We start from the raw sequence: 15,165 nt of genomic DNA, 5'->3' as shown, positions 1-15,165 counted from the left end.
GGAATTTGAAAATAAGGATGAGAAGTGGTGTTAAGACGTTGCTTGACCATGAGCCAATGTAGGCAAGCAAGCACAGGGTAAATAGGGGTTGGGACTAAATGAATTTATGACTGTTTCTCAGCTCAAGTACTAAACTTTAGTGGATTGTTTGCACATAAGCAGAATCTTTGAAAGATCCTGTGGGGCAATTTAAAATAGAAGTTGAAGAACTGAACAGCTGCCTTACACCCATTTCAGTAGGCTGTGCTGATGAGGAAAGTGATGCCAATATTGAATCCAGGATAAACAAGACAAAGTCAATCTTGGTGATGATCTAGTATCAATGCTTCCGACCTTCATTATATTTAGAGTCATAGGGATGTACAGCATGGAAACAGACCCTTCGGTCCATGCTGACCAGATATTCCAACCTAATTTAGTCCCACCTGCCAGCACCCTCCAAATCCTTCCTATTCATATACCCATCCAAATGCCTCTTAAATGTTGCAATTTTACCAGCGTCCTCCACTTCCTCTGGCAGCTCATTCCATACACAAACCGCCCTCTGTGTGAAAAAGTTGCCCCTTGGGTCTCTTATATAAAACTTTCCCCTCTCACCCTAAACCTATGCCCTCTAGTTCTGGACTCCCCCATACCAGGGAAAATACTTTGTCTATTTATCCTATCCATGTCCCTCATAATTTTGTAAACCTCTATAAGGTCACCCCTCAGCCTCCGACTCTCCAGGGAAAACAGCCCCAGCCTGTTCAGCCTCTCCCTATACCTCAAATCCTCCAACCATGGCAACATCCTTGTAAATCCTTTCTGAACCCTTTCAAGTTTTACAACATCTTTCCGATAGGAAGGAGACCAGAATTGCACGCAATATTCCAACAGTGGCCTAACCAATGTCCTGTACAGCTGCAACTTGACCTCCCAACTCCTATACTCAATACTCTGACCAATAAAAGAAAGCACACAAAATGTCTTCTTCACTATCCTATCTACCTGCACTCCAAGGTCTCTCTGTTCAGCAACATTGTCTAGGACCTTGCCATTAAGTGTATAAGCCCTGCTAAGATTTGCTTTCCCAAAATGCAGCACCTTGAATTAAACTCCATCTGCCACTTCTCAGCGCATTGGCCTATCTGGTCAAGATTCTGTTGTAATCTGAGGTAACCCTCTTCATTATCCACTACACCTCCAATTTTGGTGTCATCTGCAAACTTACTAAGTATACCTCTTATGCTCACATCCAAATCATTTATGTAAATGACAAAAAGTAGAGGACCCAGCACCAATCCTTGTGGCACTCCACTGGTCACAGGCCTCCAGTCTGAAAAACAACCCTCCACCATCACCCTCTATCTTCTACCTTTGAGCCAGTTCTGTATCCAAATGGCTATTTCGCCCTATATTCCATGAGATCTAACCTTGCTAATCAGTCTCCCATGGGGAACCTTGTCAAATGCCTTACTGAAGTCCATATAGATCACATCTCCTGCTCTGCTCTCATTAATCCTCTTTTTATTTCTTCAAAAACCTCAATCAAGTTTGTGACACATGATTTCCCACGCACAAAACCATGTTGACTATCCCTAATCAGTCCTTGCCTTTCCAAACACATGTACATCCTGTCCTCAGGATTCCCTCCAACAACTTGCCCACCAACGTCAGGCTGACTGGTCTATAGTTCCCTGGCTTGTCCTTACCACCCTTCTTAAAGTATGGCACCACATTAGCCAACCTCCAGTCTTCTGGCACCTCACCTGTGACTATTGATTATACAAATATCTTTGCAAGAGGCCCAGAAATCACTTCTCTAGCTTCCCACAGAGTTCTCAGGTACACCTGATCAGGTCCTGGGGATTTACCCACCTTTATGCATTTCAAGACATCCAGCACTTCCTCCTCTGTAATAGGGACATTTTGCCATGAACAAAGAAATACATTTCGAGAAACTCCTACCTGGATTTCCCTGGAATCACAGAAAGTCTGCAGCATTTTTAAAGTGGCAGATCAATACTGGATACTGGCACAAACTGGAGAGAGATCAAGCAAAGAATGTGACTCACTCTTGGGAATCCCAAACTCACCAGGCCCTTTAAACGCCATGCTATCCCCAAACAGACCTCCTGTTCATTGCAACATGGACCTTTTCCTGACATGTGTGAGTTAGAGACTTTGAGAATAAACATAAATTTTCTTATCTATGGAATTGTCAAGTCACTTAAATCTCCTGCCCTTGAAACTTGAAACAAAAGAGGTGTCTTTTTGTGCTGGTATGGTGTGCCCAACATGAACCTAGTTGATGATATTACTGGTCAAGCAATTACTGGTCCAGACTAAAATCTAGCTTGAAAAATCATATTTTTCTAATTTAGTATGATAATGTTGCACTGGAACACAAGAACGCAATGCTGCAGATTTGGGTTTAATAATAAACATACATTTATTATAAAAAGCAATGAAGATGAAATAGAACAACCAAGTGTCCTATCAAAAATAGTTTGTTTTTAGATGCTGAATGACCCCTTGCCCTTATTTCAGTGATTGTTGTTGCTGTACAATGTTCATTGTGATAAGATACATTTTACATCATGTGAATTTTTCACTCTTGCAGCTATTGGAAGCTGAGACCATGCAGCACATCTTCACAAACAATTATCAGCTCTGTTCAGAAATAAGTGAAACAGTCTTACAGCATTTCATACAGTGCTGCGCAACACACGGCCGCCACGTGAAGTATCTGGAGTTCCTGCAGACCATAATAAAAGCCGAGGGAAAATATGTCAAAAAATGTCAAGACATGGTGATGACAGAGGTAAAAGCAACTAAAGGCACCTGACAATCTCTGACTGTTTTATTTTCTCTGTTACTCTGAACCGACTCCTAAAGATTACTGTAATTCTGAGCACCATGTGTCTTATCCCAACAGCTGAGCAGTGCAGGGGATGATGTTGCTGTCTTCTACAATGACAAAGCGTCATTTCAGACCATGTTGGAAATGATGAACGCTGCAAGAGATGGTGTAGAGAAAAACAGTCCACTGGCATATCATATTTCACTGGTAGAACTACTCGCAGCTTGTGCTGAGGGCAAGAATGTTTATACAGAAATCAAATGTACCTCACTGTTGCCTTTGGAGGACATTGTGCGAGTGGTAACTCATGAAGACTGTATAACAGAGGTATTGCTGGCTGTTTAGTAATATGCAAAATGAATTAAATGTATGTTCTAGCAATGGTCCTAGTAATCTGGTTAGGATAGGGGATGCATCAGGAAAATCAAGGAGACAATAAAATAGAATTTGGTAACTGATTTGAAGGTTTTTGCATTTGAGAAAATAAATTGCAATGAAGTAACTAGTATGGAGCAGGGTGGATCTGAGTGAGTTTTGATTGACATGCAGAATGTAAGAAGGATGTCAGTTAGCTCAGATGACTTGGTAGTGGTTTGCCAACACTATGGGTTCAGTTCCTATAACAGCTGAGACTACCCCGATGGTCTGTTTTCTCATCTCAGACCATCAGGTTAAATTCACCACCAGTTATCTCTCTTTCGAATGCGAGAGCAGTCCTGTGGCCCTCTGGGACTATGTCAACTTAACCTTTAGTTTAGATTTTGAGAACCTAATTCACCAAACTGAGCATTACAGGAATAATGTACAATGAATGTGACCATCCAGAACAATCCTTGGTATTTTCTGGGGTCAGTTGTTTTAGCATGTGTTATCAGGAAGACAGGTACTGCCTATATGGCATGAGGACACTGAAAAAACACCAATAAATTTGATGTTGTTCCTTTGTTTAAGTGTAAATTTGGGCATGGTAGTGGTATTTATAAGTTGGAACCTTAATGCTTGTAGGTTTCTGGATCTAAAGCATAGGGTAAAGAAGAAAGTTGTCCTCGACAAATGTTAATGATTCCCATAGATTTGGCATGTAAGTTGACTCGTTTATAAGACAACCCCATCTCTCTGGCCTCAAAAATTATGTTTTGCTTATGTCTGTCGGTCACTTCTTCCCTACTCCCACACAGCACTTTTAACCCATTACATCCCATGATCCCATAAGTAGTGAGGCTCAAATTTTCACCCCACAAAAGAATGTTCTTCTTTCTGGCACCAAATAACTGGATGCAATGGAACAAGTAGGTGATACAGTTTACTTGTGAAGATGTGCAACTGCTTAAGACATAGCCACACAGGGCAGACCGCACATGCTGAATGACAAAGGTGGTGACCATCCATCCTCATGACAGCTGTTCAGTTCTACATGTGGAGTACAAAACAAACCCCATTTTAGAAGTATTTTTTAAGGCTTCAAATGTCGACTTACATGTCAGCATCTATGGTAATGCGCAATTCTCCAACATGAATTATGTACCGGTGTGATTTACAGACCTTTACAGAGGCACCACTCATTAAAGATGAACAACATTTTCTTAGAAACTGCAGACTGCAGTTTCATTTCCCTTTCAGCTGGCAGGAAGCCCTGTTTAGCTCATAAAATATGTTTAGACAATATTTTCTTATTTTTGCTGGCGTTAGCAAAGCAAACGTACAGGAATATAGAAGTGGCAAGGCCATACCCAACTACTGTTAACTGAGCATTGCAAATGCAGAGAAACAAAATTCTTAAGGGAAAGGATTCAAAGGCAATTTTGAAAGACAAAAGTCATAGATTAATGACATGACCATAGTCTGCTTTATTCCTGTGGATATTTCAATTGACTTATCATTTGTTGTTTTTCTGTACTTAGGTGAAAATTGCCTATGTTAATTTTGTGAATCACTGCTATGTGGACACAGAAGTGGAAATGAAGGAAATTTATACCAGTAACCACATCTGGAAGCTTTTTGAGAACTTCACAGTGGACATAGCTAGGGTAGGTCTGTGAAAGGTTGCCAGAGATAATGCTGAGCATAGAGTGATAATAGAAAATACAATATACCAGAGACTAGGAAAGTAATATTCCATTGCTTGGGAATGTTCTTGAACAGAGGTCTCTGAGGCTTTTTACCTGTTTAGGGCATACAGATGGACATCGTGAATGTGTGCTGGCCATGCTAAAAATAGAAAACACAACTTTATTCATTTGCATAAGTTTTCTTATCTACCCACCAATTAATGATAAAATAAATTCATCTGTAACCTCCACATGCATAAAACCAAAATAGTTTGACTTTTTATTGACTATGTTGCAGCATATATTGACCTAGGCATTGAGATTTTGAATGCCAGAACTTAAAGGCTATCATTGGTTGGAAGGCTATGTGCTATCAAAATTCTAATAAAATCCCTGAGAGTTAATAAGACATGACTCCGTAAACAGATTGTAATTTAGTCCAGTTTAATTCTTACAGAAACAACAGCATTTTTAACAAAAGAGGCAAAAGGCAGAATTATCCTCTCCCTGGAGGTGGTGGGAAGTGATAATAATTGCAAAAGTTAACCCTGGAGAGATACACACCCCCTTCTCAACATTCCTTACTTCTATTATGGTGAGAAGATCCATTGGGGATTTTCTTGACTCACCAGCAATTAATGTCCTTCAGTGGTCAATTAATGGCCACCTAAGGGCCTTAACATACCACTAGCTAAATTGCCTGATTCCTCAGCAGGCACCAAAAGGGTAACATGTCTGCTCGTTTGGGAGAGGTCTCCATTTACCTTGATGCTGAGCAATCAGAGACAAGGATGTTGTGGCAAGGGAATGGCCTCAAAAGATTACCAGGAGAAAGTGAAGTCTGCTGATGCTGGAGATCAGAGTCAAGAGTGTGATGCTAGAAAAGCACCATATATCAGACAACGTCCAAGGAGCAGGAGAATTGATGTTTTGGGCCAGAGCCCTTATTCCTGATACTGCCTGACCTGCTGTGCTTTTCTAGCAACAAAGTCTCGACTCAAAAGATTACCACCCTGCCCTTATCTTTGACCCTCCTGACTTCTTCCTATTCCCAATATCCCATTCTGCAAGAAGCAAAAGAAAATTAATCTTCTTGCATTTGCGCCCTAAAATGTTGGCCTTGACCTACCATATCTAGGACCCAGAAGCTCCCAGTCTCTGACTGGCCAGCAGTTACTTGCAGCCCAGGACTGTTGAGTCCTGCAGTAGCCTAAAGGCTTGACAGTCAGTTCTGGCGCACACAGTCTTGTGAGCATTTTCAACTGGTCGGAGCAACATGTCAATCGCGACTGAAAATGGCCCATTCCCTGTTTAGACAGAAAATTGGAGAACCCTCGCCGAAGTATAACCACTGATTCATAGAATCCCTATAGTGTGGAAGCTGGCCTTTCAGCCCACACTGACCTCCAAAGAGCATCACACAAGACGCTGTCCCCCACCCTATATCTGTAGCCCTGCATTTACCATAGTAATCCAACTAGCCTGGACAGTACAGGCAATTTAACATGGTCAGTCTACCATCCTGTGCATTTTGGACTGTGAGAGAAAACCAGAGCACCCAGTCAGAACCCATGCAGACACTGGGGAAAAGATGCAAACTCCACACAGAAGTCATGCAAGAGTGGAATTAAATTCGGGTCCTTGGCACTGTGAGGCGGTGGTTGCCCTCTTCACTTTTAATTGTTGGCTTTTGTGTCCAGTTTGCACATATCTGTTAGGTTTAAATTCAATCAGTTCCACAATTTCATCCAAGTTGTGAAAACTTGGGGAGATTAACTGTTGAAGTATTTCACTGCATTATCAGTTTGTTTGCATTTACTTATTGAAAATCAAAAGTAGACAGTTCAATGTTGTTCATCAATTATTTAAAGCTTCATTTCAAATTCTGCAAATAATAATTTAAAAATTAAATTTAAAAGCTTTACACATGTCATTACCATTGTTTAAGTAACTTATAGTTGAAGATTCCTGTAATACAATTTTGACTATAAACGTGAAGCATAATTAATCTTCATTATTTGTTCAGAGTCCCAATAAGCTAATTCAAGAGTTAATGCAAACTGTCTTTTTTTATTTTAATCATGCAAGGTTTGCAGCAAAAGGGAGAAAAGGCTTTCAGATCCTACTATGGAGAAATATGTCGTGACTGTTGTCATGGATACCATCAATGCATTCTTCAATTCACCATTCTCTGAAAACAGCACATCACTGCAGGTAACCCATTGAGAAATCTTCATTATTAAGTATCAAGCAAAACAACAATTAGCATCTTTTCACTGATGCCTGTACCTTTGCCGTGTTTCTGTCTTGTTCAAACTCTCACAGATGCAGGGTAACAGTAGGTTTCTGGTGGGTTTATGGTTGACTTTTTCCATTCGCTCCACTGATGAAGAGCACTCATCAGTAGCTTCAATAATTAGCTCCTGCCCAATACTAGATGTGTAATTAGCTGGGAAATGGATCTTGCCATCGATTAAAAAAAACAAGACCATTCATTCCGTCTTTCACATAGGAGTGCCAATCAGTCTCCATCCAAGAAATGGATTAACAATCGGCAAATTATGCCATTATTTCTGATTTGAACGAAGTGTGAAACAGGTTTTGATTTTATGATTGCACCATCTAATTTCCTACATGATGAGCATTAGGGGTGCTGTGGTGGCAGAATTTTAACTTCTTGAGTCCAGAACTAGAGGGCATAGGTTTAGAGTGAAAAAGGAAAGATATAAAAGGAACCTAAGGGGGCAACTTTTTCATGCAGAGGATGGTGTGTGTATAGAGTAAGCTCCAGAGGAAGTAGTGAAGTTTGGTACAATTGTAACATTTAAAAGGCATCTGGATGGGTATATGAATAGGAATGGTTTAGAGGAATATGGGCCAAGTGTTGGCAAATGGGACTAGATTCGGTTGGGATATCTGGTGGGCATGGATGAGTTGAACCGAAGGGTCTATTTCCATGCTGTACATTTCTATGACTCTATGACCAGTAAGGTGCGTGAAATATAGAAGTCAAGATTGTCCCACATGCTACAAGGTTTTAACACCTCAGTGTCACTGACATGTCCCTGCCTGGGAATCTACCTTTTGACAGGTTCTGATTCTAGTCAGACAGGGACTGCTAAGCAAGAGGATACAGGACTAGGTAGGTCTAATCTCTAACTTCTGGAAGGAGAGAGACTCATGACTGGCGACTGGTGATTTTAGGTGGAGAAACATGGGAGTTTGGAAGTCTGATGGGAGAGACCAGAAGCCTTGAGAGTAATGTAAAGCTGTCTGATCTTAGGTGTTGACAAAGCAGGTATGTTGGATGCAGCAGTTAACACTTAGCTCCGGAATCAAGCAGTCCTTACCTTCCTTCCACCAGTTCATTCTGCAAGGCCTGACCAGGTAGAAATCATAGATCAACATGAAGCTGCCAGTCTCATGGTAATATATAAATTGCTGACCCTCTTCCAGAGAGCGCTTTGGTTGCTTGGCCTCCCTCCTACTTCTGTAAAGCTGGAAATAGGCACACTGAAGGCAAGCCGAGGTCAGCTTGCAGATTTTACAAATTTAACCTTCCATCTAACCTACAGTCAACAAACCTATGCAATTAAAACCCCACCCTCAGGTCTCTGTATCATGAAATTGACAAAAATCGCCCTGCAAAAAAAATGTGCTCAAATCCTCTTTTCAGCTATTCATGGTGCAGTCTTGGCAGGTTACATTACTGAAAATGTGTTGCTGGAAAAGCACAGCAGGTCAGGCAGCATCCAAAGAACAGGAGAATCAACGTTTCGGGCATAAGCCCTTCTTCAGGAATGAGAAAGTGTGTCCAGCAGGCTAAGATAAAAGGTAGGGAGGAGGGACTTGGGGGAGGGGTATTGGAAATGCGATAGGTGGAAGAAGGTCAAGGTGAGGGTGATAGGCCGGAGTGGGGGTGGGGGCGGAGAGGTCAGGAAGAAGATTGCAGGTTAGGAAAGCGGTGCTGAGTTCGAGGGATTTGACTGAGACAAGGTGGGGGGAGGGGAAATGAGGAAACTGGAGAAATCTGAGTTCATCCCTTGTGGTTGGAGGGTTCCTAGGCGGAAGATGAGGCGCTCTTCCTCCAACCGTCGTGTTGCTATGGTCTGGCGATGGAGAAGTCCAAGGACCTGCATGTCCTTGGCGGAGTGGGAGGGAGAGTTGAAGTGTTGAGCCACGGGGTGGTTGGGTTGGTTGGTCTGGGTGTTTCAGAGGTGTTCTCTGAAACGTTCCGCAAGTAGGCGGCCTGTCTCCCCAATATAGAGGAGGCCACATCGGGTGCAGCAGACAATAAATGATGTGTGTAGAGGTGCAGGTGAATTTGTGGCGGATATAGAAGTATCCCTTGGGGCCTTGGAGGGAAGTAAGGGGGGAGGTGTGGGCGCAAGTTTTGCATTTCTTGCGGTTGCAGGGGAAGGTGCCGGGAGTGGAGGTTGTGTTGGTGGGGGGTGTGGACCTGACGAGGGAGTCACAGAGGGAGTGGTCTTTTTGGAATGCTGATAGGGGAGGGGAGGGAAATATATCCCTGGTGGTGGGGTCTGTTTGGAGGTGGCGGAAATGATGGCGGATGATACGCTGTATATGGAGGTTGGTGGGGTGGTAGGTGAGGACCAGTGGGGTTCTGTCCTGGTGGCGGTTGGAGGGGCGGGGCTCAAGGGCGGAGGAGCGGGAAGTGGAGGAGATGCGGTGGAGGGCATCGTCGACCACGTCTGGGGGGATATTGCGGTCTTTGAAGAAGGAGGCCATCTGGGTTGTATGGTATTGGAACTGGTCCTCCTGGGAGCAGATGCGGCGGAGACGAAGGAATTGGGAATATGGGATGGCGTTTTTACAGGGGACAGGGTGGGAGGAGGTGTAGTCTCGGTAGCTGTGGGAGTCGGTCGGTTTATAGTAAATGTCCGTGTTGATTCGGTCGCCCGAGATAGAAATGGAAAAGTCTAGGAAGGGGCAGGAGGAGTCTGAGACGGTCCAGGTGAAGAAGAGGTCAGGGTGGAAGGTGTTGGTAAAGTGGATGAACTGTTCAACCTCCTCGTGGGAGCACGAGGCATCGCCGATACAGTTATCGATGTAGCGGAGGAAAACATGGGGGGTGGTGCCAGTGCAGCTGCGGAAGATGGACTGTTCCACATATCCTACGAAGAGGCAGGCATAGCTGGGGCCCATGCGGGTGCCCTTGGCTACTCCTTTGGTTTGAAGGAAGTGGGAGGATTGGAAAAAGAAGTTGTTCAGGGTGAGGACCAGTTCAGTCAGTCAAAGGAGGATGTCAGTGGAGAGGTACTGGTTGGTACGGCGGGAAAGGAAGAAGTGGAGGGCTTTGAGTCCTTCGTGATGGGGGATGGAGGTGTACAGGGACTGGATGTCCATGGTGAAGATAAGGCGTTGGGTCCATGGTGAAGATAAGGCGTTGGGTCCATGGTGAAAATAAGGTTACATAACTGGCAAATAACTGGAAGGAGTTTGTGAAGAAAATGGAACATTTCACATTCTTGCTTCAGCAATGTATTACTGATTGCTTATAGGTGAAATAACAAAATTAACTAATATTGACATATTTTTGTATTTAATTTAGTGCCTCATGCCAAAACCTCTGTAGAGTAATAAACAAATGAACAACTTCTCCAGTTTTCATCCTTAATATGGATAGGCACATACAGTAGGTTGTTTTATTTTCACCTATGTGCACAACGACTGAATTACTGCTTCTGATTTCTTGTAGACACACCAGTCTATTGTTGTGCAGCTTTTGCAGTCCACATGCCGGCTTCTGGATTGCTCATGGCTGCAGCAGCAGCAAAAGTCATCAGTGGAAACCTGCATTCGGACATTAGCTCTAATGGGTAAGGCAAACCATCGTTATGGTAAGAAATCAAACTTCACAATCAACAAGTTAGGTTATCCAATACACAGCCCATGAACTAGGAACATTGGATCTTAGAGCTAGGAGCAGGAATAGGCCTTTCGACCTTTCTAGCCTGTTCTGCTCGTCAGTCAGAAAGTTGCAGATCTGGATGTGGTGTAAACTCCACATTCCTAATTACCCCTCATAGCCTTTGACTTCCTATCTGAATCTATTAATTATAGCTTGCATAAATTTCATGACCCGCTGCTTTCTGGGGAAGAGTCCCACATAACCTTTTGAAAAGAAAAAATCTTCTCCTGATCATACTATAATTTTTGAAGTATCCTTAACTTCCCTGTGACAGATGTCAGGTCCCCTGGCCTATAGTTTCTTCCTTTTTGTCTCCTTCTTTTCTTGAATAAAAGTATTACATTAGCTATTTTCTAACCCACTATGGAACTTCGGAAGATTGTAAGAAATTGTCTATGCTATTGCTGTGGCCATCTGGTCTTGGGGAGCTGTGAGCCCTGAGATCTAATGTTTTTCCCAGTATGTTTTTTTATGCTGGTGATGGTGGTTGCGTTAAGTTCCTCTGTTCCATTCACCTCTTGATTGTAAAGCACCTTTGGGAGGTTTTCTAAGTGTTCTATCGTGAAGACAGACACAAAATATCTGTTCAACACCTCTCCCCAAAGGTCCAACACCAGATCTGGTTATTCTTTTTGAAATACTTTCAGAATTGTTTACCATCTGTTTTTCAATTATTTGCTAGCTTTCTCTCACTCTAATCTTCCCTTTTTTAAAACAAAAACATTCATTGCTGGTTCTTAAAATCAACAATCTTCTGATTTAGCACTAATCGTTGCAGATTTCTGCAGTGTTTCTTTCAATTTGATATTGTTTTTAAATTCCATATTCAACCACAGAAGATGCAATCCTTATTTCGTGAGTCTTTCTTTCTTTTTTTTTCGCATATATTATTGCTGAGGGATATTAAATATCTTAAAAGTCAATGACTGCATTTATACTCGTGAACCAAGTTTCCCAGTTCAATTTAGGTAGCCCTGCTTTCTTTAATTTTCTTTATTTGGGAATTTCTTCAGGTAAATCAAAGGAGTGTATTTCTCAATGGTAGAGTTTGACATATTGTAAGTAATAGTTTCTTACATGAACATGCCCACTTGGACCACTATTCTGAACAGGTGGTGGCTGTTTCCTTTTCTCTCCCTGAACTGTTCAGAGATGACATTGTACACCTCTGGAGCAGGTGGAACTTGAACCCAGGCTTCCTGGCTCAGAGGTAAAGACTATAGGCTTTTCTACCTGCCTTCCCTAATCTGGACATCAATAACCCAAAGCAGCTCCAACAACAGAGTATACCCAATTGTTGTTTATTAAAGCTAGGTACAATACAAAATACTGCAATGATGATAATAGTACATCACAGGCTTACCCGTACAATACATAACAATTGCAAGTGATCCAGTTGACAGCGTCAAACCAAAACAAGTGATCAGCCTGTAAGAGCAAATTACTGGAGATGCTGGAATCTGTACTAAAACAACAAATGCAGTGGGTCAGACAGCAAGCTAACATTTTGAGTCTAGATGACTCTTCATCAAAACTGAAGTGAAGTGTGGAGGGAACAGTGTTTATGCTATAGTTTGTGGGGGTAGTGGGTGTAGGGTGCTGGTGGAGAAAAGCTGTCAATAGTTCAGATGAAGTGATCAAAATGTGAGAATGGCAGAACAATGGTGTATCTAACTGCCAGCCGTGAAATGGCAGTCAGTCCCACTGGGATGAGGGGAAGGGAGAGAAGATGTGATGACAGAATGTAACCAGTTAAAAGGGAAGAAATATTCACAATTTGAAGGTGTTGAACCAATATTGCATCCAGAAGGCTGTAAAGTGCCTGGTCTGAAGATGAGATGTTGTTCCTCCAGTTTGTGTGGTGATTCACTAGAAAACTGCACCATACCGAGGACAGCCATGTGGGCATGCGAGCAGGACTCTGGGTGAAAATGATTGGCTATGGGAAGGTAGGGTTTATGCTCGCACATGGACCGGAGGTGTTCCGCAAAGCGGTTGTCCCAATCTGTGTTTGGTTTCTCCAATGTAGAGTAAGGCCACATTGGGTGCAGGGACTACAATACACAAGAGGAGGAACAGGTGAAATGCTGCTTTACCTGGAAAGGCTGTTTAGGCCCTTGGATGGGGAGCAGGGAGGAGGTGAAGGGGCAGGTGTTGCTCCTTCAGTGATTATATAGGAAGGTGCAGTGGAGAAGGGGAGTGACATTGATGATTATGGAATGGACCAGGGTCTCCGAGAGGGAACAATCTCTGTGAAATGCAGATAGAGAGAGTGAGGGGAAGATGTGATTGGTGGTGGCATTCTGCTGAAATTGTCTGAAATGAAGGAGAATGATCCTTTAAAAGCAGAGGCTGGTGGGATGAAAAGTGAGGACAAGAGGAACCCGATCACACTGTTGTGAGTGATGGGAAGGGGCAAGGGTGGAAGCACGGTCATAGGTCAGATGCTGTCGAGGGTCCTGTCAACCACAAGGGATGGGAAACCACTGTTATGGAAGAAGCAAGCCATGTCACAGCAGTGCTGTTCTGGAAGATGGCATCATCTGAACTGATGTGATGTCAGTGAAGGAAATGGGAGAATGGGATGGAGTCCTTGCTGGGTGTGGGGTGTGATGAGCTGTAGTGAAGGTCACTATGGGAGTCAGTGGCTTTGAAGTAGATGGCAGTGTGCAGTTTGTTCCCCAAAATGGAGATAGAGAGTTCAAGGAAAGGAAGGAAGTGTCAGAAATGGATGATTTGAAAGTTATAGAGAGGTGGAAATTGGACGCAAATGAATGAAGTTTTCAAGGTCCTGGTAGGAGCATGAAGCAGCACTGAAGCAGTCATCGATGTACTGAGAAGAGGGTTGTGGGAGAGAGCCAGTGTAAGACTGGATCAAGGATAGTTTCCCATAAAGGAGCAGGCATAACTGGTAGAACGTGAGGACTGCAGATGCTGGAGATCAGAGGTGAAAAGTATGGTGTTGGAAAAGCACTGCTGATCAGGCAGCATCTGAGATGTTTTGGGCATAAGCTCTTCAGCTGGACTGGTGCCCATAGCCACTCCTTTGGTGTGGTAGAAGTGAGATGAATTAAAGGAGAAATTGTTCATTGAGAGAACAAGTTCAGCCAAGCAGAGTAGAGTGGTGGTGGATATGGATTGTTCAGGCCTCTGGTCGAGGAAGAAGCCAAAAGTGCTCAGGCCATCCTGGTGGGGAATGGAGTGTAGAGGGATTGGTCATCCATGGTGAACAGGAGGCAGTTAGAGCCAGGGAACAAGAAATTGTCAATATGATGGAGGACATCAGAGGAATCACAGATGTCAGTGGGCAGGGTCTGGACAAGTGGAGAAAGGATGGAGCCAAGGTAGGAGGAAATGAGCTCAACAGGGCAGGAACAGGCTGATACAATAGGCCTACCGGGGCAGTCTGGTTTGTGGATTTTGGGAAGGAGGTAGAAGCGGGCTGTCCAAAGTTGAAAGACTACTAGGTTGGAGGCAGTTGGGGAAAGATCTCCGGAGGTAATAAAGTCAATAGCAGTTCTGGCAACAGTGGCTTTATGTTTGGATGTGGGGTCATGGTCCAAGGGGCAGTAGGAAGAAGTGTCCAAGGGCTAGCGTTGAGCATTTGCAATGTAAAGATCAATGCGCCAGATGACAACAGCACCACCTTTATCGGGTTTGATAACGAAGTTAGGGTTGGGCCTGAGAGAGTGAACTGTGGGCAATTTCAGAAGGGAACAGGTTAGAGTGGATGAGAGGAGCAGAAAAATTGAGCAATCTCCAGTCATTGCACAGGTGACTCCAATTCCTGTACTACCCAGCTATCATGCTGAAACATGATCTTTTCCATTGCCTTCGATGCAAGAAGCCCATGTGATCAATCCTGATACTATCCAACCTTCAATGAGTGATCAGTTGACCACTGGCAAACTTCACAAGTATGTCATCTTTGCTGCGGTCAGTTGGCTGTTTACCCATTAGGTTCTCCAGTTGTTTTCCTTGGAAGGAGGCTTTTTAAAAGTCTGGCTATTGTCTGTGATGCATAAGTCAGGAGTGTGATGAAATATTCCCCACTAGCCTGGATGGATGCAGCTCCAACAACACTCAAGAAGCTTGACACCTTCCAGGCCAATGCAGCCCGCTTAATTGGCACAACATCCACAAGCATCCATTCCCTCCTCCACCAAAGCTTAGTAGCAGCAGTGATTAATATCTACATGATGCATTGTAGAAATTCGCCAAAAGTCTTCAACCAGCACCTTCCAAACCATGACCACTTCCATCTAGAAGGACAAGGGCAGCAGATATACTCCAAGTCATTTGCCTTCCTGACTTGGAAATGTATCACCGTTCCTTCACTGTTG

General features: G+C 43.4%; 1 protein-coding gene across 3 annotated transcripts in view; it reads left to right on the top strand.

Moving 5' to 3' along the window:
• The window catches only part of itpr3 (inositol 1,4,5-trisphosphate receptor, type 3), a 269,802-nt gene that overhangs the window by 184,275 nt on the left and 70,362 nt on the right, over positions 1 to 15,165 (top strand). For all 3 annotated transcript variants that reach the window (XM_072563528.1, XM_072563529.1, XM_072563527.1), the window contains exons 30-34: positions 2,603 to 2,803; positions 2,918 to 3,169; positions 4,744 to 4,869; positions 6,979 to 7,104; positions 10,610 to 10,730. In XM_072563528.1, the coding sequence (XP_072419629.1) occupies positions 2,603 to 2,803; positions 2,918 to 3,169; positions 4,744 to 4,869; positions 6,979 to 7,104; positions 10,610 to 10,730 (826 nt within the window). The remainder of the gene's footprint in view (positions 1 to 2,602; positions 2,804 to 2,917; positions 3,170 to 4,743; positions 4,870 to 6,978; positions 7,105 to 10,609; positions 10,731 to 15,165) is intronic.

Source organism: Chiloscyllium punctatum, chromosome 45, assembly GCF_047496795.1.
Source record: "Chiloscyllium punctatum isolate Juve2018m chromosome 45, sChiPun1.3, whole genome shotgun sequence".
Taxonomy (NCBI): Eukaryota; Metazoa; Chordata; class Chondrichthyes; order Orectolobiformes; family Hemiscylliidae; genus Chiloscyllium; species Chiloscyllium punctatum.
This window is presented reverse-complemented; position numbering and strand designations above follow the sequence as displayed.